Raw genomic sequence first — 27,753 nt, 5'->3', positions numbered from 1 at the left:
AAGTTTATAACAGATTCCACTAGCAGGAATGCAACTGGAAATTGTTTTTATTGTTTTATGGTAGTAACCCCCAGAAATGTGCTTTAGTAAAATGTGAGCTAGTGAGGTGTTCATAGTGTGCCTCTGTTTTTATGGTGTTGTTTATTCAGTTTCTACACGCACGCAGCTTTGTTTGTGTATCAAGCATGCCTCCTCATTTTGTAATTGTGCTTTATTCCCTAAAAATGAGTAAAATACTTAAAAGGTGTGGAAAGGAAGCGTACTGGTGAAGACACTACAAATTCAGAGAAAAAAAGAAAAGCAATATCGATAAACAGAGGCGAACTGGGTCAAAAATTCTTACCCGGGAAAATTTGAAGTGGCCTCATACTAGCGTTTATGGCCAAAATCACACCGGCCTCCGGCCCACCGGGATTTCCCTGGTAAGACTTATGGCCAGTCCGCCTCTGTTGATAGAGAAAAAATATGAAATTGTGAAATGCTTCGAGCGAAATGAAAGACCATGTGATATTGCACGTGCTACAAGCCTAAATGAGACAACGCCGAGAATTACAAAGAATGTAGAGAAAATAAACAACTTTCACAGAAGGAACAGCTCAAAGTGTAATTAAAATCCATTAGATTAAGACACAAGGAATTGGAAGAGATGAAACGGCTGTCATCTGTTTGGACAGAAAATCAAAAAAAAAAAAAAAACAAGTTTGCTTACGATAGAAGCAAAAGCATTAGCAATATTTTATTATGCAATAGTCGTAATAAAATACGTATTTTATTATGATTATTTATTGTGTTTGGTAATGTTTTGGTTATAAATGTGTGTTCAATCTTGGGTAGTCAGCACCTAACTCTATTTTTCCCATAGGGCCTGTTGTTTATTTTGCACGATTTTGCATTAGCATTAGTAGAGGCATTTGATGCAAGAAAGCAAGCTTATGCAGCATCAGCCAAAAAAAAAAAAGAATGAAATAAAATAAATAAAAAAATAAATAAAAAAATAACCACTTCCATTTCACCCCTCTGTTCATTTGAAATACCTGTCCAGCTGAGCCTCAAACTTATTTAGGCTATCAACTTCCACGACAAGGGATGGAAGTCTGTTCCACCAACCAACCACCCGCTGGCTAAAGGCAAATTTCCGCACATCTATCTTACATTTGTCGTTCCTTAATCTGAATTTATGCCCTCTCAGGTTCTGAGCAAGAGGAAGAATCCCATCGGCATTGAGCATGCTCAAACCATTCAAGGCTTTATACACCTCTATCAGATCACCTCGCTGGTGCCTAGTCTCCAGACACTGTAATTTGCAAAACTTAAGCCTTACTTCGTAAGAGCACCCCTTTGTTCCATTCACGAATCTTGTTGCCCTTCTCTGTACTCTTTCCAGCATCTCTACATCCGTCTTGAAATGAGGCCTCCAGACCTGTATACAGTACTCTAGGTGTGGCCTGACCATTGCCTTATACAAGGGAATAATCACCTCCTTATCCCTGCTAGAAAAATTCCTATATATCATCAACAATACACCATGAGCTACTCTTGCAGCCCGTCTGCACTGCTCAGAAAACTTCATATCTGCCTGCACAACCACCCCCAGGTCCCTTTCATTCTCTACCACTGTCAGTGTAGTACCACAGAGTTGCTGGGGTTGCTGTTTCCCATATACTTTACATTTGTAAATGTTAAACTTCATTTGCCACCTCTCAGCCCATCTGCTCAACCTATCCAGATCCTGTTGCAGTAGCATAGTGTCAGTAGTGTCCTTGACAACCCTGCCAACCTTCGTATCGTCTGCAAACTTGGAAATTAAGCTTGATATACCATCATCAATATCATTTATAAATACAGAAAACAAAAATGGACCCAATACTGAACCCTGAGGGACTCCACTAATAACATTAGTCCACGATGAGCAGTGTCCATTGATTACCACTCTGTCTTCTCCCACTCAACCACCCCTTTATCCATAGCAGCAATTTGCCTCCAATGCCACACTGCTCCAATTTGTGCAGCAGTCTTCCATGTACAACAGTATCAAAAGCCTTTCGAAGATCCAAGTATATAATATCAAAGTTATTCCCTGCATCCAGTTCTTTTGTAACTGCATCATAGTATCCAATCAAATTGGTCAGGCAAGACTTCCCCTTAACAAAACCATGCTGTGTCTGAGCTATAACTGAAGTCTTGTCTAGATGATCCTGCAGTGCTTCTTTAACCAGTGCCTCCATTAATTTTCTGGTATTGCACGAGGGTTTCTAGGAACACAACTATCGTGCTATACGAGAACGACTGTAGTTACAGTGCATATGATTTATTTCATGCCACTATTTCAGTATCATTATTACAATATTTTGAAATTTCATCAACATAAGATATGCAGATTAAATTTCAATTGCGTTACAATTTCATATGAAAATAAACTTACCAACAGAACCTCCGGTAGACAACTGACAAAATTCATACAATCCATCAAACACGGGACAATCTTCTCCAACGTTAACTAAAAGACAGGAAAATTTTTATTATTCTATTCTGTTTCAATCTTACAAAACACTATCATAATTTATAACCGAAATCGAGGGAAGGTGATAGGTCAATTTACCAAAAAAGGTACAATAATATAAGAACCAATCACAAAAATCAGTTCGAACAATTTAATGACTATAAATAAACTTTATTATATTTTATTTTAATAAAGTAATACAGGCATGGAACTGCCTGCAAGACAAACTGTACCATGTTTTTTCAGTAAACTGATATGTGACATGCCCTGAACACTTGTAAAATATATGTATAACGTGTTCCATGACTTCACACAAGTGAAATCATTGAATTCACACTCTGTAAACTACAAGAGCAGACAAAACGTTCTGTTCTCAGTGATCTAATAATCCTTCATGTAGCATGGGAAAAAGAGAATAGCAAAAATTTCCATATTCTTAATACAAAGCAAGAAATACAAGGTACAAATGAATGGTTTGTGAAGTAAAGACAGAAATAACAAAGAAGAGTACTTACAAGCTACTCCAGGCTAACTGTTTCAAAGTGTACTCTTGGGCCTAAATAACAAATCCAGAAAATTTTCTACTTGCAGAAGCATTCCTGGAATTATTTTTTTCAAGGTCTGCAAGTATAATAAGCAAAATCCTTTAGAGCAGCCATTTCATTTTTGGGAATAATAGGTTAATTCCACTATGGATGCATTCCTGGAAGTCTTATTTTTTTTCAAGGTCTAAAAAAATTCAGTGCAATTTCTTGAATCACAACAGTGGTGTCAAATCTTTTCCCTTTGAGAAACGATTTCAATTTTCAGAAGGGAATCAGATGTATCTGACAGAGAATCTGACATTTAAACAAAAATTCAGTTACAGTGATCACAGACTGGGCTGTAGCATTTTCTTAATGCTGAACCCAGCTAATCATACCATTTCCTCCTCACTTTTTCATTGCAGTCACCCCAGTGCACTTTTTTAGAATTTGTGATTCGACATCTGATGCAGAAGTGAATTCAAAGTGAATGTCTGAGAAATAGAAGAAATTGACCAACGACTGTTTTAAATTTCAGCAACTCTGTCATCGACATTTTGGCCACTGTGAACCTAGACCTTTCACTTGAAAAACTTTTTTTTTTTTTTTTTTTAATGAAAACCCCAAACACGAAAGGTATCAAAACCTATAGTACTTAGTACCGTGCATGGGTTGAAGGAGAAGTATGGGGAGAGCGGGATGCCGGAAACTTTGCTCTAGAGACTAAACATGGGTTTCACCACTTCAAGCCTCCAATAAGCAAAGTGGTGCTGGACCTTAGTTTCAACAGCATAATCATAGACTCAGTCACTGAGCTCATAATGACCAAATTCATTAAATTAACTACTGCAGTAGTCTGAGAGATGATTTTAGCCTAAATTAAATTTAAAAACAACACCCAAAACTACGAGATTTATTATTTTTATTTTAGTTAGTTGTTGGCGCATCGGCTTCTGTGGCCATAATGCACCTACCAAGGTTTTTGCAGTACTCTGATCCAAGCCCGAGGCGGGATTCGAACCCGCGACCTTTGGGTTGCCAGGCAGGCACTTTACCCACCCGGCTAGCCTGGTCGGCACTACGAGAGAAAAATAATAATAATGGTACATTAATCCCACTTGTTTGATGGCAGTACAAACTATGCCATTTCAGATTACATTATTTACAGTTTATGGGCCTAACAAAACACCAGTGGACTTCAAACATAACTATGCATACAGAATTATACACATGGCTATTTCTAAATCACATTTATATCATTCTATAAATATTATAATTCTATGCCATATTTATATTATTCTTATATCAATACTATAATAATGGCAGCAGACTACAACTTTCATTTTCTAAGCAATTTTAAAAACCAAATAAAAACAAATTAATCAACTTTATCAGATAAACATAAGTAAAATAAAATAAATAAATAAATTGCAGCCATTATCAACCCACTGCAGGATGGAAGCCTCCTCAACAATTTATGCTGAGGGAAATGGACCATAATCTGCCATGCTGGTCCAGTGCAGGTTGGCAGATCGACCATATTTAGCAGTCAGGGGCTTGAACCCCGGTCTACTCAAAGAGCGTGTGCCACTGCACTCCCGTAAGTAACACATACATTAATAAGTTTAACAGAAATATAAAACCTAAATAGATGTCAGATGAGCTGATGGGACTGGCAGTGAAGATGAGAAACAAGTGGGATGGTCATACATTGGCAGGAGGAATGGAGTCCTTCAGTGGGTGCAGCCTGCTGAAGGACTCCATGTTGGAAAATGATCGTGTCTAAATCTTCAAATGTTGGCAACATGTGAAGATTTATCCAAGTTCTAAGCATTTACTCCTAATAAACAATAATACAACTCATGACATCAACTTAAATGATTTGTGAAAAAACGGTATGTGACAGGAAAAAAATGAATAACGTTTTTGAAATCAGCATAATTTTAACTGAGTTAAAAACAGCTATTAGTTTACAGATGTCAAAACCAATGCAGAGTGGTTACTTTTAACTTAAAAATTTGAAGTTGGCTTTTTTCTCCCTTTCTCAAGGGACTACTCGACATCAATCTACCCCATAAAGCATTTGCGATGCCTTTAAACATTAAACTCAATACAACACAAACCTATTTATGCATCACCTGCTTCTCAACTGTTTGTTCATTTTTAAAAGTTAAAATTCTTAACTTTTAAAAGAGAAGTTTTAATTTAAATATAGCTACTTATTCAACTGCTTTTTATTAATTTAAATGTTCTTGTTACAAAGTGGAACAACTCTTATTTTTTTTTTAAAAATTGCAGCATTCATTTTAAAGAATTTGAATGGCACAAGCTGTCATAAATTTCAAAAATTTTTAATTCCTTTAACACATCAGTTCAAGGAGTTTCAGAATTGCACATTAAAAAATAAACTTCAAAATTAATGCCTACTAAAAAAATACCCATATCCAACTATCGAATAATAGGCCACTCACATTTTCAGTAGATGCCTAAAATTTTTCACAGCATTAGGAATTGATTAGGATTTGCACAGCATTAGGAACTGAAACTGTTACGTAATAATGCCCAAAGTTATATTAATGATTAAATTTTTTGTTAATTATTATAATAGTATTACAATTATAATGGCTAAAGGATGAAAGAAAGCAGAGGTTTCTGCATTTGCCAGGGGGAAGGGGGGGGGTCTTATTACTATGTAAGTGACGAACCAATAAGTTCCATTCAATATCTGTAAAGTTAAAATTGCCTATTACAAGACATTTTGCCTGCTAAATGGTTCTTGAGGCTTGTCACAAGCCTTTGGTCATGCATAAAAATATAGTGCTTGATAAATGGGAGCCTAAAACACTAATGGAACTGATATTCAGGTGACATTTGTGAGTGAAATGTCCCAAATTTCTGTGAAGTACAGTTGTTCCATGAAAACCGAAACCTCTGCTTGTACCTCTGCTTGTAGTAGACGACTCGCATCAAGTGATGCATTACGACCTTTCTTATCAGAGGCTTGAAGTGGTGAGCCCCATGTTTAGCGTTGTTAGCAAAACTCGGGCAACCCCAATCTCTTCCATTATGCAGTACGATTGATGTCTTTTGGAGTTATGATGGGCATCACAGCAAAATCCAATTTCCCTTATATTTCGGGGGAAATAACTAAAATGCTGTTCTCAGGCTGGCCGCTAGATAGGTCACTGGACAGAACCTATTGGTACCTATTTTGAAGGCATCCTAATATTCATAATCATCGAATCAACTAGAGTATAATCTTGCTGCTGCTAATTGGCCAGATAGTGATTGGAGACTGAGTAGTGTGCACATGGAGAGCAATGAAGAATTCACATAGTTCCAGGAGTTGGGATTATTTTGTGTGTACAGCATACTGAAAAATTTCAATACTTCATACCCTTTTACTTTACTATTCATGAATACATCATGAATAGTCAAACCAATTAAACAAACTGAAATGCAAAAAAGATCTAAACATCCCAGAAATTCTCATTCATTTCAGAAATATACCTGGTATCAGTTCCAATTTCAACGATGTCCACTAGTTCTGCCATGCCCAACTTACTTTTTTTGACAGAATTCTAATTATCAGTTGCCTTAATCACTCTGATATTCCCAGTTAGCCTGTAGAGTTGCTAGAATGAGTAGAGAGAAGGGCAACAAGACTGGTGAAGGGAACAAAGGGGGTGCTCTTATGAAGAAGGGCTTAAGTTCTGCTAACTGCAGCTTCTAGAGACTAGGCACCTCATACACCTCAATCAGATCGCCTGCAAGGCAATCTGATTGAGGTGTATAAGGCCTTGAATGGATTGAGCAGGCTTAATGCTAATGGGATTCTTCCTCTTGCTCAGATTACAAACCTGAGGGGGCATAAATTTAAATTGAGGAAAGACAGTTGTGGAATAGATGTACGGAAGTTTGCCTTTAGCCAATGGGTACTTGATTGCTGGAACAAACTTCCATCTGTTGTTGCGGAAGTTGGTAGCTTAAATAAATTCAAGGCAGAACTAGACAAACATTTGGAATGAATGGATCAATGAAATAGGAAGGGTTTTTTTTTTTTTTTTTTTTTTGGCTGATGCTGTATAAGCTTGCTTTCTTGCATCACGTGCCTCTACTAATGATCTACTAATGTTAGAAACTTAGTCATTTGGAGTATCGTCTTTTTGATCTTCTCTGGCTTAAAATCTCTTTATTCCATTCTGACATTCATCTACTGCCTCCATAATCCATTAACCACTTGGAACTTTTTGACTTCCACCATTTAGAAAAGTGATTTTATCCAATCTAACTTTACAAATGGTGAAGTAATTTTCCTTGGTGATTTTAATGTGCACAGCTCAGTTGGCTTCAGTTTCTACTCACAGCAACCCAGGTAGTTTAGATGCTAAGTGTTCCTCTGGGTACATTTGATCACAAATTAGTGATGGTCTCTTCTTACATGGAGTCCTTCTCTCTTGGCCCTTCTCATCCTTGCATTGTTTGCTATTACAAGAAATAAAATTAGATAAGCTACAAAATTTCTATTCTACTTTTCCTTGGCTGGATTACTGTTTTAAATCTCCTGATGTCAGTGTTTGCTCAGATCATGTCAGCAAAATTATTCTTGCAAAGGGTGAAATCCTTTATTCCACACGCCACTCGAAAATCTTGTCCTTTATCTAAACTTTGGTTTTCCAATAACTGTGCTATGACTGTTAAAAATAAAAATGTTTCATATCACAAGTGGCTTGCATCCAATCTCCAGATTTATTTTCTGCCTACACTAAAGTTCACACTAATTACAAAGCAGTAATTAATCAGTCTAAACTAGATTTTGAACAGGCTACAAATAGAAAACTGGCCTCTTGTATAAATCGTAATCGAGCATTATGGTCTCTTGCTAAAGTCAATTGGCCACAACTTTTGCCCATCTATGGTCCCACCTCTTTAAAAACCTGAAGAGGCAATGATTCCATTGCCTCTTCAGCTAAAGATAAAGCTGACTTACTAGCATCCTGTTTTTCTTCTAACTCCTGTATTGACAATCTTGGAAAACCATCTCCTACCCCTCCCATACACTCTTCACTCAATATCTCCTGTGGTTTTCTATCAAAAGGATGTCAGGAGAAGTTGAACAGACTTGATACCAAGAAAGCTCCGGCTCATAATGGTATTTCTCTATGCTCCTGTGCTTAATCAATAGCTTAACAAAAGCTCTGCTCCTGAGCTTAATCCTGTTCTATGTCACTATTTAAATTTTCTTATTCACTGCTGTTTTATTTTTCTTTTGCTTGGAAATTTCCTCATATCCAGGCAGTTCCTAAAAGAAGGTGACAAATATGTCCCATCCAATTATCATGCACTCACCCTATTCTTTCTGAAGTAATGGATAAATCCATTAACCACCAACTCCTAAATTATCTCAAAACCTTCCATTAGATCAATATCCACCAATATGTATTCAATCAGTGTCAATCCACTAGTGATATTCTGGCATATATTACCATCTGTGAACAAATTTAATAGAAAGGTTTTGTAAAGTTTAAACAGTTGCTCTTGACATTTCTAAGGCTTTTGACTGTTTCGCATAATGGTCTTCTAAACAAGCTATTTGGTTATTTTTTTTTTGGTTTTTAGGAGCATTAGCAACTAAGGCCATATTGCTTCGGGGATATGCGGTGGTCATTCCCTGACCTTTCCGCATTCTCCGTATTTGGTGGTCACGGGTTCGAACCCCGGTCTAATCAAGAAGCGTGTGCTATGCACTACTGCTCCTGCCCACCTGGCTACGGAGGCGCCCTTCTAAACAAGCGTTCATCTTATAGACAGCCAACTGCTTGCTGCAATTAGGTATCCAGTTGTGTGTGTGTCTCTCTCTCTCTCTCTCTCTCTCTCTGACTGCTTGTTACATGTTATGATAGATGGCTCACGCATGCGCGCTCTCTCTCTCTCTCTCTCTCTCTCTCTCTCTCTCTCTCTCTCCTCCTAACTTTTCTACTAATGTTGATATTCAACAAGGTTCAGTTCTTTCTCCTACTCTTTTCCTCTTGTATATTAATTATTAATGACCTTCTTCCACTGACTGGAAATCTTATGATTTTGCTGATGACAGCACATTGCATTCTACTTTCCAGTTTGAGAAACCTTTCCATATACGAACAGCTTCAACTTCTCAAATATTTTCAATGCTGATGGGATTCTTCCTCTTGTTCAGATTACAAACCTAAGGGGGGGCACAGATTCAAATTGAGGAAAGCCAGTTGTAGAATAGATGTGCAGAAGTTTGCCTTTAGCCAGCAGGTAATTGATTGCTGGAACAAACTTCTACCTGTTGTTGTGGAAGTTGATTAAATAAATTCAAGGCAGAACCGGACAAACATTTGGAATGAATGGATCAGTGAAATGGAATTTTTTTTTTTTTTTGCTGATACTGTATAAGCTTGCTTTCTTGCATCATGTGCCTCTACTAATGCTAATATCCCACCAATTCCTTAAATGCAATCTCCAAGTAATTCTCCAATGGAGAGGGGAAAAAAACTTAGCTAATTTCAATCCTTCTAAATCTCGGCTGTCTTATATCTCACAAAAACTGATTCTTCTGATCCTATGCTTATCTTCGACGACACTCAGATTTCTAGACAAGATCACATATCCCTACTAAGGATTATCCTGACTTCTAATCTGTCTTGGCATAAGCACGTCACAAATACTGCTTCCTCTGCATCTAAAAAACTGGTTTTCCTTTTCACTCTCAGTGCTACTTTTCTTCTAAACAACTACTCACTCTATACAAATCTCAAATCTGCCCAAACATAGTTTATTGTTCTCAGGCTTCTAGACTCCATTCAAAAAAGGGTTGTCAGATTAATTAATGATGCATCTCTCACAAAGTCCTCCAGTCTCTTACAGACGTTCTACTTCTGCCTTTTCTACAGATGCTTTCATGTTCCTCTGAATTGACATCTGTAATTCCCCTTTTTATTCCAAACCAGTCTGAAGACATAACACAACACGTCATCATCCATTTACCGTACAACTTCAAACTTATAGAACCAACTTTTCTTCTTACTCATTTATCTCTTCAACTTCAGCTTTCTGGACAACTTTCCTTCACGTGTATTTTGCCGACCGGGCTAGCCGGGTGGGTTAAAGTGCCTGCCTAGCAACCCAAAGGTCGCGGGTTCGAATCCCACCTCGGGCTTGGATCAAAGTACTGCAAAAACTTTGGGAGGTGCATTATGGCCACAGAAGCCGATGAGCCAATAACTACAAAAAAAAAAAAAAAAAAAAAAATGTGTATTTCATAAAAATACTAAGTACTAGAGGTTCTAGTACTTTTCATGTTTCAGGTTGTCATAAAAAAAATAATAATTTGATTTGCTGATCCACACTATTTGTCAATCTAGTCATTTGTTATACTCATTACAGTCATTAGACTTATAACACACTCCTACTCTCAATTCTGTTTTCCCGGTGCTTGTGTCACACTAGATATTCACTCATTGCACTGGCCATCCAAAGTTAAAGTTAGAAGGGGCAGTGGGAAGAAAGAGGAAGTTGGAGGAGGAAAACAGTAGAAGGATAGAAGCACAGTAGTGAAGGTGCCCATCTGAGTGAACGGGGGAACAAAAGGGGACCCCTAGGTCACAGGACCCCTAGGTGTAACCCAGGTTGGGGGAAGGGGATGTGGGATATGATAGCTGGCAGCGAGAAACCTACCAAGCAAAGGGGAGAGAGGGTGTAACCCAGGTTGGGGGAAGGGGATGTGGGAGTGAGAGATCAACAAACCCAGATGGTAGGAAAGAAAGAACACAGGGTGGGAGTGCCTGCATTGGTGCTCTATTCTACACAGGCCAGGATGCAAGCCATGATGGCCAGAGTCAGCATCCCACACCATGCCAGCTAAATAGCCACAGCATGGTGTCTGCTTGGATGGGCAGGGGCATAGACCATCTGCCCATCATCCTATCATGGGGGAGACATTTACTTTATTCATAATAGGCATTCTCACTCTACTTACATTCTATTTTTATAATTTTCTTACATTTTATAATAAGTTTTTACCTTTTTTTTATATTTTCTGTTAGGTTATACTGTGTGTGTATATACTGATGACCCTCAATTTCATGGACTAATAGGGAGAAAGGGTTGTCCAAAAAACCCGGGAGTCCGAATTTTCCGAATGAATATTTAAAGAAACATTTAACTGTATGGTGTCCATAGTAAACAGGATTAATATAATAGGTAGTGTTCACACAATGCACATACATTACTTACAATAGGTAAAAATAAATATACTAGAATAAATAAATTATGTAACAAAAATCAAAAATATTTTCTCTTACCTTGATGGAGATAGAACTGAGTGTGTTATGCTGTGATCATAAAGTGGGACTCAGAATAATTTATTCTGTGTCGGTGGGGCTCCTTAGCTCCACTGAAGTGGCCTGCTGTGATGATGAGGCAGGAGCAGCAATAGGTTTGAAGAATGTGTCCAGCTTCATATGTTTACCTCCCTTATGACCTTATGGTGGTAGTGGGGCTGGATTTCATTGTTGTCTGAAAGGCTGTTATACTGAATAACAAGATCAAGTGCCTCTCGCACTGCTGTCCTTTTTGGTTTGTTAATCATTTCTTCCTCTTCTTCATCACTGGATGCCCCCTCAATGTCACCAACTCTCACTTCATCAGCAATCTCCTCTGTTGTCAAGATCTGGTAGCCTGGATCTATGTCACTTTCCTCTAGCCAGTCAGTTACGTCCTACACTGTAGCACCTCTCTCTCTCTCTCTCTCTCTCTCTCTCTCTCTCTCTCTCTCTCTCTCTCTCTCTCTCTCTCTCTCTCTGCACGGCATAGCATTTGGTTGAAGTCGGCAGGCTTAAACCCTTCAAAATCAGAATGTCAAGGTAACTGTCAAAAGGCAACTTCTTCCAGCAATGAACCAGTGTGGTGGTGGTTTTTATGTCATTCAAAGAGTCAACAAAGTTGCAAATTGCTGACTTGATGTTATAATTTTTTGTTTTGCAGAGTCTGCTGGAATCTTGTGTCTTCACTAAGTCTTCTTCCTCCTCAGATAAGTTATAGAATGTCTTAATGTACCATTTGAAATTGACTCAAAGTTTTAAATAGCATAAAGTTTAATGAGCGGTACTCACCTTAGATAATCTGCTACGTTACGTGGAATAGGATGAAAGAATGATTTGAGGCTTAAGTAGTTTAAAATAATTTAGAATAAGTTAAGATTATGAATGTGTGAACACGGAATTAAAATATGCTCAAGGAAGTAGAAGTGCACATCTTTGTTCCTGGTTGTCATTGAAGAATTAATTTAAACTTTAAAGATATTTAAAAATATGAAATATATGAGACCGGTGAAGCCAAAAGTCATGAACAACCGGCTTTCATATTAACGTCATCATCTTGTAAAGAACTGTACTTTACAGCGTTGTGAATTTGATTATAAAGGACGGCCTTTTTTGTACTAAGTGGGTGATATGATTTGAAATGTAAATATTTCCCTGTGTGTGTTTTTCCTGTAAATCCTAGTTCGGTGCCTGTTTTGTATATTGTGAGGTTAAGGAAACTGATTTTGTTGTCGACTTCTGTTTCGAGTGTGTATTTTAATCTATCATGTATTGTGTTGAATTTAATAAAGAGATTATCAATTGTAGTTCTGTCTCCTATTAGAAGTATGTCATCTGCATAATGCATATAAAGTTTAATCCCTGAAGGGTAAGGTTGTAGTACTTGGTTTTCGATAGTTGCTAAATAAATCTCTGATAAGGGGGCTGAAATTACTAGTCCCATGGGGAGGCCAAATATTTGTTCGAATATTTGGTTTTGATACCGAAAATGTCTAGCTTCAAGTAAAAACGAAGTAAGTTCTAAGATATTACAGGGTATTCACAATATACAAAACAGGCACCAAACTAGGAACTAGGATTTACAGGAAAAACACACACAGGAAAATATTTACATTCCAAATCACATCACCCACTTAGTACAAAAAAGGCCATCCTTTATAATCAAATTCACAATGCTATAAAGTACAGTTCTTCACAAGATGATTTATCTACCGAATTACAATATCTCACAAAAAAGTTCATGACCAGAAAATATCCGTTACAATTAATCCAACACATAATTTCTGCTGTAAAGAATAATGTCACTAGAGTATCTAAATACAACACAAAGGAGAACATGAGCATCATTCTTCCCTATCACAATAGTCTTGCTAGACAATTCCGCCAAGTGTTTGCAGGCACTGATATTACACTCATATTTTCTTCATACAATAAGTTAGAGTCACTGTTTAATACATATAAAGAAACACACAAAAACCCTATAAATGGCATGAACAATACTGTATATTTAATTAAGTGTCAACAAGGTTGCAATGCATGCTACATCGGGAGCACCACCACAAAGTATGGTTCCACAAAACCTTCCAACACACGAGCTTACTACCATTATAACAGCTTTAGGACTAGCCAATCTAGTACCGAACACACACAACACGTCCATTCTCACAACCATAACCCCTTAGTTGATTAGGCCATCACAATTGTAAAATTAAAATCCAGTTACAAAACCTTTCAATATGAAGCTCTCATTATAGAATGGTGCTGCCGTAATACTAAACTTAACGTCATAAATACGAAACTACCCACCAACCTCTCCCAGGTCTGGAATCTCACGCACTTGAGATTCCCACATGTTACGAAGTGCATCATGGGAACTTAGAAGTCTTTAAAACACGCGTTTTCTTCTCACTTTGGTATTACCAACTGATGACGTTAATATGAAAGTCGGTCGTTCATGACTTTTGGCTTCACCGGTCTCATATATTTCATATTTTTAAATATCTTTAAAGTTTAAATTAATTCTTCAATGACAACCAGAAACGAAGTTGTGCACTTCTACTTCCTTGAGCATATTTTAATTCCGTGTTCACACATTCATAATCTTAACTTATTCTAAATTATTTTAAACTACTTAAGCCTCAAATCATTCTTCCATCCTATTCCACGTAACATAGCAGATTATCTAAGGTGAGTACCACTCATTAAGCGTTATGCTATTTAAAACTGAGTCTTCTTCCTCCTCAATGATGACCAAAACTTCATTCAGGAACCATCACTGGTAGAGCTTCTTGCATGAAACTATGACTCCTTGATCCATGGGTTGTATGAGAGAGACTGTATTAGGAGGAAGAAACATGGTACGGGTCTTCTCACACTGCTGACTAATTTCTTGGCAACTGGGTGAGCAGGAGCATTATCTAATAAAAGAAGGGCCTTTAAGACCTCTTGCTGATATCGATGTACTTCAGGGACAAAATGCTTGAAAAACCAGTCAGAAAATATGCTGGCATTCAACCATGCCTTCTTTGAATGGTAGTAGATAACAGACAACTGCATCATATAATCTTTCAAAACACTTCAGATTAATTCTGAAGTTGGTAAAGAATACCCCTAGATATCCCCTTGTACCCCATTTCATCTAGCATCAGTACCCCTACTGATGCTGGATGTAATGGGGCACAGCATCAGTACCCCTACTGATGATTTTTCACACTTCTTATCTACCATAAAAAGTCTCTGACAGGAAGAACATACTTTACAGTAACCTTCAAACCAACATTTCATACAATTTTTGAGAAAATGATCAATAAACAAAACCTCCTTTATATTATTATTATTAATAGCCATATGATGCAAGAAAGCCTGAGGCTTATGCTCCACCAGGAAAAAAAAAAAAAAGCTCCCGAGTTAGCCTGAGAGAGAGAGAGAGAGAGAGAGAGAGAGAGAGAGACAAAAGTAGAAGGGATCACCAAGAAAGAGAAGAATGATGATATCCAGCTCAGGACCCTGGGTGTGCCAAGCCCATACTCACCAGATGTGAGCCCCCGGGGTTATAGCCCCATAACCTGTGCCTTGAAAAGTGTCCATCAACAACTGGAAAGTGATCATCACCTGAGTAATAGAATCAAACTTACTAGCAGACATTTGTGAAGTGCTACATATGTGCTTAAATAAACTTTTATTCTTGACTATCAGGCTGCTGATGCCCAAATTTCTGCTGCACAGAGCATATGATAAATAGGGTAAATTAGTCTGGATATATTTCTTCATTGTTCTAAAATCATTTTCATACAGAAGGTTTTGTTCGGTGCACCATCTAGGGCTATGCATCCTTGTTACTAGCACCTCAATATGCTGACAGAATCTAAGTTTTAGATCAAGATAACCCCAAGGCCTTTGTGACTGTTCACTATGGGATCAGGGCTCCACGAAAAGAGTGATGAATTTTGGCTAGTGACAGCTTTAAAGAGACTATCTTCATTTCAGATTTACTGAAGTTTAGGCACAAAACTGTTCAAGGTAAAAAGCTAACTCAGCAATCCTGTCATTTATAGCATATGTAATTTTAGCTCCAGGCAGGGTGGGAGTTAGTAAAGTGTTGTCAGCGTACACCAAAATAAGTTTAGTTTTGAAAACAACATATACAAACAATCCCGTGGTAAAACTTATCATGGAGGATTTTGAATCTGATGCCCTTCTTTATCTCCCCTTTCCTATTACCCTATGGAGGAGATATATCAACAATATATTCCACATATTTCCTCAGGGCAGCAAGACAGCATTCTCGGCCCATCTCAATAAATCAGATGTTTTAAAATTAACCATTTAAATCAAGAAAAACTACACACTTCCATTTTTAGATGCTAGGATCTAAAACACGGGTTCGCATTTAAAAACATCAGTATACTGTCAGCCTACATGCACAGGACAATACAACATAATTCATTTCATATAGTACTCAGTGGCACAATGTTGTCTGAGCATTAATAAATAAGCTTGGTCTCAGTGCTCTAATGAAGTAGACAAACTAAAAAAAACTGAGAGGGTTAAATCAGATCTTAGTAAATCTAATATTATATCACAAACTACTCATCTTCCACATGTGGAGACTCACCCTGCCAGTACTGCCTGCATTCCTTTTTACCCCAAAAAATCTTGGGGTACAGCCAGAATCCTAAGGAGTTATGACTCTTTAGAATTCTGCTATACAAACTACAGATAGGAAATTACTAACCTTACATCCTTTCTCTAAAAATGTACATATCACCAACAAAGAAAATTCAAGTAATTTATGTTGTTACCATAATGGAACTGTAATGTGGACTATGTCAGTGAACAATCCATCATCCGGAAGATAGGCTAAAAGAGACCACTGTGATGCTATCAATAATGTCAATTTTCCCCAATCAGCAGTAGTAGCCAGGCATTACTGGCAGTAATGAGAGGCCCCTTCCAAATTTTTTCAGTTAATACTGTTATATACCATCTGGCATCTCTCATATTATAGTCATACTTCATAACTGGGTTGTCACTTATTGCAACACCAGGGTACCTACCTACCCACCGATGATAGGCCATATAGCTTTGAAACTGCTGTCTGGGTGGTGGTATACACTGAGAATAAGTAACAATAGTCTTCTCCACTTGTGAAGCATTGCTTATTCAAGGTAGTGCAACAGACAACTCATTGTGAAAGTATTTCATTCACAACATGAGATATGATAAAAACGATGCCATTTTCACCAATTCAGTGATTCACTTACATAAAAACATGATACTATTCCACTAACCATGCATTAAATAGTGTGATAATTGAGAGAGAATTTTGAAACATATGTATTATTAACTTGAAATCCTGAAACATAACCATTTTATTTATTTTTTTTTTTATAGATGTCTAGAATGTTCTTTGAGATTGTTTTACACTTATAGTCAACCACTGACAGAAACAGTTAGTTTCCACACATGCATGACTAAACTAGGGGAAACTCCAAACTAAGTGCAAACTCAGTCATTTTAGAAATACTCTACTGATAGCTTCAGATGGGAAGTAGAGTATTTCAGCAGAGAGTAAGATCATGCAGTAACTATCCTGTAGATAGTTACACTTCTTGTCTTCAATCTACAACTTAGTGACAAAGTCTACACTTAAGTCTTTTTTTTTTTTTTTTTTTTTTCTTTTTTAATATCAACTATTACAAGCTCTGATATAAAAGTTTGAATTCATAACATTGGATGCCTCATGGTTGAGGATACTTCTAAATATAAACTAGAACTTGTGAGTCAGAAGCTCATTCAGTAGCTGAACATTTCTGGATTTGGTAGATGAGTTCTTTGTACGTCAACTTTAGAGATGCAATAAAAGAAACAAATGCTCCTGATCTTGTTATTGGCAGTAATTCATCATGTATTAAGAATCTTCAAATTAAGGAACATTTATGTGGCAGTGACCACAGTGTTCTTGTGGGATTTACTGACAGAAATAATTACCATCAAGAGTAAAGAGAAAGTATTTTTTTTCTCAAAGGCAATTATAATGGGGTGAAAACACTTCAAAAACTCTTCTTCTGGGAGCAACTGATGTTAAAAAATATAAACACTGAAAGGGAAGTATTCAGAGAAGCAATCATAGCAACAAGTAAGCATTTTTTGCCACCTAAGAGATATTGTTCAAGATTCACACCTAAATGGATATCACATGAAATGAGAGTGGTAGCAGAAATAAAAATGCATGGGATGATTATAAATTGTCAAAGGACGTCAAACCCCATGATGCCATCTGGATTGTGGGTGATGATCAGGCCTAGAATATTCTTGGCCCTAATACTTTCCATAACATGCTGATACAAATAGCAACCAAACAGTGAGTTTACCTCTCACTTATCCCAATCAGTTAGGGGCAAACTGAAATCGCCCATAATATGACAATCATATTTGCCAGCTCATTCCATTTGTTTGTACAAGCTTTAATCATTATCTTCACAGTCTGGTCTGTAGATTACTTCCACTCTCATATCATTGCTTCCAACTAATTCATACCACACAGATTCCACACTATCATGCATGCATAGCTTTTGAATCTGTGAAAGCTTTTGTCACACTGAGGCTGCTTTTGATAAGAAACATATCCCCATTACCCCTTCTATCTTCCCAATCCTTTCTAAATACACTGTACATATCACAGTAAAATTCATCATCCCTCTTTCCAGGTAGCAACATGTTTCCATTAGCTCTATTATGATTTGTTTTTATTTATATTCTAGAAATAAAAACATTCCAGATGAATTTAACTTAAGAAATTATCTTAATGATGTTTATAACTGCATTATTCCCAAAATTAAAGATATCGGAGAAAAGTGCATTTGAATGCCCACCGATGAAATGGCGGATGCTTATGGTCATTATACTCATTTCATTTGTGGAAAATTAAATGGAGAATCTTCTCCTCTGCATTCATGCAAAGTTCTTGAAAATGTGAATTGCTCCAATCACACAAATAAGTAGCCATAATAACTGCAATGATTTTTTGAAGTTAATTATTGACAGACTAGGAATTTTTGTTAGTGCCACTAGAAATATATGATAAAAGCAATTCGTGCATTATAGATTTCCTATAAAAACCAAATCCACAATACTTGCTTAGTCTTTACATAAGTTTGTGGAAACAATTCTGGAGAAATTTGTTGAAGTTAATAAGTACTCCTGGGTAAAAAAGATTTTCATAAAAGCATCTGCATGAATAGCTACTTTTAGAGATATACAACAAGGACTCCCTTGTCCACAAGAGCCCATTCTGACATGGTAGGGAACATGGTTACATGATATATCACTAAAACATCAGCTCTAAAACAGTGTTAGCACGCAAGCCACTAGAAAGTCCACTGGGCCAAGCCTATTGGTAATGACAGGAAGCATCTGGATCAGCTAGTGTATAATCTCACAGCGTCTACTCTGCCAGATATTGACTAGAGGGAGTCAAAGTGGTAGAGATGCTGACTCTTTTGCAAGGGGCATTGTCAAGGACACATTATACAAAGGAGCTGAATACATTCTTACTTTGCTTCATTTACAAAAATTTCATTACTTCATACATCAAATCTCCCCCCCCCCCACTATTTCTTTCCAACTAAATACATCACGAATAGTCAAACTAATATAACGAACTTATCTGCAACAAGATCTAAACCTCTCAAATACTTCCTCATTCACTTCACAAACATACATAGTCTCAGTTCAAATCTCAATGATGCCCATTTCAACTTACAGTCTGCCAAGCTCCACTTACTTATTCAGACAGAATCCCAATTATCAGTTGATTCAACCAGTTGATTCAATCATATCAGTTGTCCTAATTATTCACTGTACAATTCCTTCTGCTCTGAAGATGGAACTTGCACATATGTACCCTCTAATATTCCCTGTCAGAGACTTGGTAATTTGGAATCTTCTCCTCCTGATTTTCTCTGGTTTAAAAGCTCTCTACCACGTTCTGTCAAATTTATCTGTTGCCTCTATCAAACTCCCAATTCCACCAATCACTGGGAACTCTTTCGCTTCCTCTGCTTTGAAGCTCGACTTTCTCCAGTCAAAACTTTCCAAACAAAGTAATTTTTCTTGGTGATTTTAATATTCACAACTCCAGCTAGCCTCACTTTTCTAGTCACATGAACCCAGATGGTAGAGATGCCGAGGCTTTTGCAATTACTAATGATCTTCCATAGATTGTTTATTTACCTACAAGAACACCAATCAAGATATTGGAGAAAAGTGCATTTGAAAGCCCACCAATGAAATGGTGGGTGCTTATGGCCATTACACTCATTTCATTTGTGGGAAATTATTCTTGGTCTTTTTCTTCCTAAAAACCCTTCCAAGTGCAAGGTCCAGATGAATGATACTCTAGGCACCTTAGATCACAACTTAGTAATGGTCTCTTCTCCAATGGTGCCTTTCTCTCTTCGCCATTCTCTGCTTTGTGTTGTTGGACATTACAGATTTGTACTCTTCTTTTCCTTGGTTGGAATAGCTTTAAATCTTCTGATATCAATGTTTGCTCAGATCATGTCAGTGAAATTATTCTTGTAGGGATGAAATCCTTTATTCTAGCACCACCTTAAAATCTCTTTCTTCATCTAAACCCTGGTTTTCAAATAAATACACTAAGGCTATTCAAGATAATAACACTGCCTATCACAATTAGCTTGCATCCAAATCTCCAGCTTCATTTTCTCCCTACACTAAACTTCGTAACAATTGAAAAGGAGTTGTTAATCAGTTCAAACTAGATTTTGAATAGGCTAAAAGTAGAAAACTTGCTTTGTGTTCAAATGGTAGTCGAGCATTCTGGTGTCCTGTTAAAGCAACTACTGGGCACAACTTTTACCCAATAGTTGCTTTAAGAGGACTCCCACTTCTGGTAAAATCGGTTGGTTCCATTGTCACCTCAGCTAAAGATAAAGCTGACCTGCAAGCATCCTATTTTATTTCTTACTCTTGTATTGATGACCTTGGTAAATTACCTTGACCCCTCTCAGTATACTCCATTCAAAGCCCCTGTAGTTTTCCATTAAAAAGATATGAAAAGAATTATGAACAATCATGATGACAAGAAATCTCCAGATTCTGATGGTATTTCTCCAAATTCTCAAAAACTGAGCTAACTCCTGTTCTGTATCATCTTTTTTAAAAAATGGAGAAATCCAATAACTGCCAACTCCTAAACTATGTTGAAACCTTCCATCTGATTAATGATTGCCACTAGCTTACCCACTATAGACAAATTCTATGAAAAGGTCTGGTGAACTCAAGCAGTTGCTCTTAACATTTCAAAGGCTTTTGATTGTGTTCAGCATAAAATTTTTTCTAAATACGCTTCCATCTCATGGACTGTTGGCTGTATTTGTAATTGGGTATCCAGTTTTCTCTCCAATGCTCTACTGCAGGTGATGGCAGATGGCTGTCTTCTAACTTCTGTAGTAATGCTGGCATTTACCAAGGTTCAGTTCTTTCTCCCATCCTTTCCTATTGTGTATTAATGACCTTCCATTTACTGGAAATCCTATCCATAGTTTTGCTGATAATAGCCATTGGATTCCACCTTCTTATTCGAAAAACCATGCCCTGAACAAACTTCAACTTCAACTTCTTGAACATCTACTACCAATTCCTTAAATGCTGATCTCCAGGTAATTCTTCAGTGGGCAAAATATAACTCAGTTAATTTCAATCCTTCTAAAACTCAGTTGTGTCTACATCTTGCCAAAAGGATTCTTTTGCTCTACACTTATCTTCAATAACACTCACATTTCCAGATAAGACAACACATCTCTATTAGGGACTAGGATGACTAGGTCTCTTTTGGCATAAGTACATCACAAATATTGCTTCCTCTGCATCTAAACACTAGGTTTTCTCCTTCACTCTTACATTATATTTCTCCTAAACAGCTACTCACTTCGTACAAATATCAAATCTGTCCTACCTTGGAATATTGTTCCCACATTTTGTGCAGTGCCCCCATAACCTTTCTCAGAAAGGTTATGGGGGCACTGCTCAGAAAGGTTTCTAGACTCCATTTGAAAGAGGGCAGTTAGTTTAATTAATGACTCATCTCAAACAAAATCTCTCCACTCTGTCTCATAGATATTCTCTTTCTGCTGCATGCCTTTTCCACAGCTATTTCCATGGGCACCATTCTTCTGAATCGGCTTCTATAATTACCCCTCTCTCTTTCAAACAAGTCCAAACACCTGCCATAACCATTCAGCATCCTTTTACTGCCCAACTTCATACTCACAGAACCAACTTTTCTTCTTCCTCATTTATCCCTTCAACTTACGTTTTCTGGAACAACCACCCTCCATATGTATTTCATGAAAATTACAATCCACAGAATTCCAGTCTAATATCAACAAGTATCTTCTTTCATCTTCCCAGCCTTCAACCCATGCATGGTGCTAATAATCATAGGTTCTAATACCTTTTGTTTGGGGTGTTTTTAAAAAATAAATATTAAGCTAAATTCCATTATTGGGTACCACTTTCCCCTGCACGGTTGGCATGGTGTTTGAATGGAGTAATCGTACAGCAGAGTTCTGTGGTTCTGTGATTCAGTGATTATTGTGAAGCCGTTCGTTTTTTTTCTGATGGTTCTGCATTGTCAAGGAGGGGGGTGTTTAGCTTAGGTAGGGTATTTATCCCCACATCCCACTGTTTAAAAATTAGAAAACAAGTTCCCGATATAAAAACAGCAGCAAGTGAGGGGGAAAACACACCCTAGGCATATCAACCTAAGAGGGCAGTGGGCGGGGAAAGTAATGAGTGGCACCTGCCAATCACTGCTTTGTTCCTATCAGTATGTCAAAATATGGACTAGTACCCAAGAACCAGAGTTTTACCAAATATTATTTTATGTTAAGAATTTTGATTCTATAAAAAAAAAAAAAAAAAAAAAATTGTCAATGCTTTGGATACTAAAGATGTTGCATCTATTTAGCATTACCGCTAGCATTAATAGAGACTTATGATGCAAGAAAGCAAGCCAAAAAAAAAAAAAAAAAAACTTCCCATTTCACAAACCCATTCGATCCAAAAGAGTGTCCACTTCTTCCTTCAATTAATTTAAACTATCACCTTCCACAACGACAGATGGAAGTTTGTTCCAGCAATCAAATATCCGTTGGTTAAAGTCCAATTTCCGCGCATACAGCGTGTGGAAATTTGACAACTCTCTTTCCTCAATTTCAGTTTATGCCCCTTCAGGTTTGTCATCTGAGCAAGTGAGAGAATCCCAATCAGCACTGATGCCTACTCAATTCATTTAAGGAATTATACACCTCAATCATATCACCTCACAGGTGCCTAGTCTCCAGATGTTGCAATTTGCAGAGCTTAAGCCTTTCTTCGTATGCGCACCCCCTTTGTTCCCCTCACCAGCCTTGTTGCCCTTCTCTGTACTAGAGCTCTACATTCTTCCTAAAATAAAGCTTCAAGACCTATATGCAGTACTCAAGGTGTGGTCTGACCATTGCCATATACAGGGGATAATCACCTCCTTATCCCTGCTAGTAAAATTCCTGTATATCATTGACAAGACCCTATGACCTGCTCTGGAAGCCTGTTCGCACTGCTCGGAAAACTTCATATCCAAATGCACAATTACCCTCAGGACTCTTTCATTCCCACTTCCCAGAGTGTAACATCACATGGTTGGTACATTTCTCTGGGATTATTGCTTGCAACCCATATGCAGTACTTTGCATTTGTCAATGCTAAACTTCGGTTGCCACTTATCAGCCCATCTACCCAACATTTCTAGATCTTGTTGCAATAGCATACTGTCATTAACAACACTGCCAACTTTTGTATAATCTGCAAACTTCAACATTAAGCTTGAGATACCTTCATCAATATCATTGATAAATATACAAAACAACAATGGACCTAACACCGAACCCTGGAAGACACCACTAATAACATTAGTCCACAAAGAGCAGCGTCCATTGATTACCACTCTCTATCTTCTCCACTCAACCATCCTTTTATCCTTTTTATCAACTTGCCCTTAATGCCATACTACTCCAATTTGTACAATAGTCTTCCATGCGCAACAGTGTCAAAAGCCTTCCTGAAATTCAAGTATATGATATCAAAATAATTTTTTGCATCCAGTTCCTTTGTAACCACATCATAGTATCCAATAAAAATGATTTTTCCACAATTTCACTTCAGTTTAATCCTGATGTAATCAAACAAACCATATTAAAAGATTAAATGTTCACAGACTAACATTATGAATGAGGTCTCTCAGGATTTATGTTGGACACCTTACCATGAAAACTGAGCTTGTAGGATTTGTTACTAATCTTAAAAAGCCATCCTGAATAATTCTAAGTCTCTAAACCTATTAGAGGAGAAAAATACACTACAATCAAGTTTGGATAAAATACTAATGAAAAAATTGTGCCAGAGTTGCAAATTTCTTGAACAAGAACTTCTTCAGACTGAAGACAAAAAGAACACTGGAAATAAATATATACACACCAGCACCACTTATTTTGAAAAGTGGTTCATAAAGCAAAAGTTCATAAATCTGGGGCAATTTTCCCACAGATATAAAAGCATGATGGCAAAATGTGTTCCGAAAAATAAAATGTTCACACTCAAAAATACATAACTAGACTAACAATAAGATTTACCTAAAATATGTGATACAACAATATTTATAGTTTAATAACAAATTTTACAGTAAAAATATCTTTAATGCTATAGCTTTACTATATTTAATCTTTAAAATATAAGATTAATTTATATATTACTATATTTAACTGTTATGTAGTACATGCTGAAAATATTTCCTTCTTAGCCTTTCATTTTTTTGAAAAAAGGTGATGCTTTATGAGAATAATGGAAAAATTCATTATTACATTAATTAAATAGAAATACTGTTGTGGAAAAATTCACAGGATGAATTTTTCTGCAATCTAAGGAGTAGATCAAGATAAAAGATTGTAAATCGGATGTCCAGTGTAAAAATTTGTTTCTAACAAGCAGGCTAATTTTATATTTTTTCTAGTGTAACCACTAGAGACAGAAAAAAAAGTTGTAATTAGAAAGTTGGATATACTTAGAAAAAAAGCTAACTTTGCGATATTTAAGCAAGTTGATTCTATATGTTGAAATGAAATTGCTCGGTTAAGAATAATGAAAGAAGAGTGCTATATCATATATTCTTATGTAACTACTAAAGAAAGGAATTACAAAGGCCATTTTCAAGGAAAATTAATTTAGTAATATTAAATAAAATAAATTTTCTCTTTAACTCTGGGACAATCACAGGGTAGTAAGAGGAGTTCACAAGATAGAAAAAATACAAGAAACAGCACCATATTTAGTAATCACATAGGCTTAAACCATGATCACTCAAAGCATATGTACTTACATAGCCTCACACCTGACAACTTGGCTACGGCAACCTCAGCCATCCACAACAGATAATTTCATTAAATGAGCACAACATTGCGGAATATTTAATAAAAAGAGTCAAGCACATGTTTATGTATTTTGATAAATTCAAAATTGCTAGGGTAGACAATTCAAATTTATGTAAGCAAAAAAAAAAAAAAAAAAAATCTGCCAGTGGCTCACATCACATGAAGTTAATTTCTTTAAATTTAACTTAAAGAAATATATGCTGCTATCAAAAAAGAATGTTATCTTTTCTCTAATTTAAAAAAAAAAAAAAAAATTTGTCCAATGCCTAAAGTCACAATTAATTTTATTCAAGTGATCAACCATTATGTTAAAATATATCTTTAAAATTCTAGATCCCAAATGCAACAAGGTATAATAGTCTTTGTATTGTATAATCCAATTATATTTCAGAAGGAAATATAGACTATTTCTTTCTGTAAGTATTGCACTTTTATTGACTGAACGAATTTGATAAAAGGCTTCATTATTTCAGTCAATAAAATGTGCAAGTTACCTTTAGAGCACTTTTATTTCAGCCAGTAAAAATGCTCTCAGTTAGCATTTCTGTGTCAGTAAAAGTGAAACACAATATTTAAACAAATCAGCATAAGGAGGTCAGATTTTACAATTAGAAATACCTTTACATTTTTCCAATTACAATTTTGCAATCAGAAAAATATTTAAAACATACCATGCAAAATTCTAATCCAGAAATCCATATACAGGCAGTTCTCGCTTTTTAAGTTCCCAGGTTTAAGAGGTGTTTTTTTTTTTTTTTTCTTTTTTTTTCGAAGTATCAAGTATCAACAAAATCGAAAATATGAACATTAATTGCAAAAAATGAATGTTAAACATTCAAAAATGCCGCATTTCAAACCACGCACGTAGCTATACAATACAGTGTACCCAGCTTTACGATATTAATCCGTTCCATAGACACCATCGTATCGTGAAAATATCGTAATGTGAACCCAATAACACATTGTTTTTTGCTAATTCGTTCCACGACCTCAAAAGTTGAAATTTTCGCTATATAACTCTCTAAAAGGTCGTTTTTATAGTGCAAATTGTATTAGTTACCAATGCAAATCACTAAAATGCACTACTTTCATCGTTATCATATATTCTGTTATAAGAACCAATTTTGAACTTTGTGACATTTTTCTAAAGCACATTTCTGGAGCTCACGACCATAAAACAAAAACAATTTGCACTTTCCAGTTTACTAGGCTTTTCTGTTACTGCAAGCAATTATAAATGGGTAGTAAACTTGATGTTATTGCATTTGTGAAAATACTGATAGCTGAAATTGTGGTTTTTTGCGTTATTATGGTGAAATATGTTTCTCCTTTACTGAAATCCTCAATCGTACAAAAAACAAATAAATTTTCAGAATCTTCTCTTCATTCCTTTTTTTTAAGCTTCATAAACTTGTTACTACACACAAATCGTGTTAGTTGCAATTTGTGCATTCCATTAAAAAATGCTTATGCATTTATTGAAATTTATAAATAAAATAGAAGATTATCTTGGAAACAAACACCTCTTGAAGCATTTCTGAAGACGACGACCCCCTGTGCAACAACCAACGAGTGCTGTACCAATAATGAGTGATCAACTAGTGCGAATTTAGCCGATGATGAAAAATAAACATTCTTTAAAATTTGTAAGTCATAAATAATTTCTTTATTATTATAATTTGCTTGATTTTACAGGCTACGTTTTAATTTCTTTGGATATGTCAATCATTGTTTAAACAAACTAATTAGCTATCTAATTTCATTGTTGAGAGTATAACCCCTATTTTTAACATTATGTCTATGTGATTTAATTCCTGCTTTGAGTTTTCGCTTTACAAGCACGCGCTGGGAACGAATTAACTCGTAAAGTCAAAAACTACCTGTACTAGAGATAAATAACAATAAATATGATTAATCTTTAACTTATACTTCAATGTCTACTTCACAATTCTCTTCTTCAGAATAGGTTTATAATCCAGTTCATATTTCAATAAATCTTAATCAATTTTCAATGAAGAAAAGAATCTCATGGCTTTAGATAAAAACTGTTTCTACATTTATCCAAAATTCATAAAGTGGGATCAAAACGTGACATGAGTAATTACAGACCTATTAGCTTAATGTCTGTTGCAAGGAAAATAATAAAATCACTGGTTAAAGAAGTAATTAGCATTAGCATTAGTAGAGGCATTTGATGCAAGAAAGCAAGCTTATGCAGCATCAGCCAAAAAAAAAAAAAAAAAAACCCACTTCCACTTCACCCCTCTGTTCGTTCAAAATACCTGTCCAGCTGAGCCTTAAACTTATTTAGGCTATCAACCTCCACTACAAGGGATGGAAGTCTGTTCCACCAACCAACCACCCGCTGGCTAAAGGCAAATTTCCGCACGTCTATCCTACATCTGTCTTTCCTCAATTTGAATTTATGCCCTCTCAGGTGATTATTCTGAGCTAGAGGAAGAATCCCATCCAGGGCAATTTGGCAGCCGTGCAATTACATTGTAATCACAGCGTAGATTTGTCAAGGGGCGATATTGTCTAACCAATCTGGTAAGTTACTATGATGCAGTGACCAAGTAACTGGATGCAAAAAATAATTTTGACATTATATACTTGGATTTCAGGAATGTTATTAGTGGAGTTACCCAAGGTTCAGTGCTGGGCCCACTGTTGTTTTCAATATTTATCAATGGTATTGATGAAGGTATATCAAGTTTAATGTCTGAGTTTGCAAATAATACAAAGGTTGGCAGGACGGTTAGCAACAGTCATCAGGATGGGCTACTGCAACAAGATCTAGGAAAACTGGGTCGATGGGCTGAGAAGTCGCAATTGAAGTTTAACATTGACAAATGGAGGATACTACACATGGGTAGTAGAAACCCCAAAAT

The 27,753-nt window shown here is 36.4% G+C and overlaps 1 protein-coding gene across 4 annotated transcripts in view; it reads right to left on the bottom strand.

Moving 5' to 3' along the window:
• Positions 1–27,753, bottom strand: part of HDAC1 (histone deacetylase 1) — a 318,028-nt gene that overhangs the window by 203,617 nt on the left and 86,658 nt on the right. For all 4 annotated transcript variants that reach the window (XM_090378886.1, XM_090378885.1, XM_090378887.1 and 1 more), the window contains one exon: positions 2,423–2,497. In XM_090378886.1, the coding sequence (XP_090235012.1) occupies positions 2,423–2,497 (75 nt within the window). The remainder of the gene's footprint in view (positions 1–2,422; positions 2,498–27,753) is intronic.

This window comes from Mastigoproctus giganteus, chromosome 8, assembly GCF_048544385.1.
Source record: "Mastigoproctus giganteus isolate SK-2022 chromosome 8, ASM4854438v1, whole genome shotgun sequence".
Classification (NCBI taxonomy): domain Eukaryota; kingdom Metazoa; phylum Arthropoda; class Arachnida; order Uropygi; family Thelyphonidae; genus Mastigoproctus; species Mastigoproctus giganteus.
This window is presented reverse-complemented; position numbering and strand designations above follow the sequence as displayed.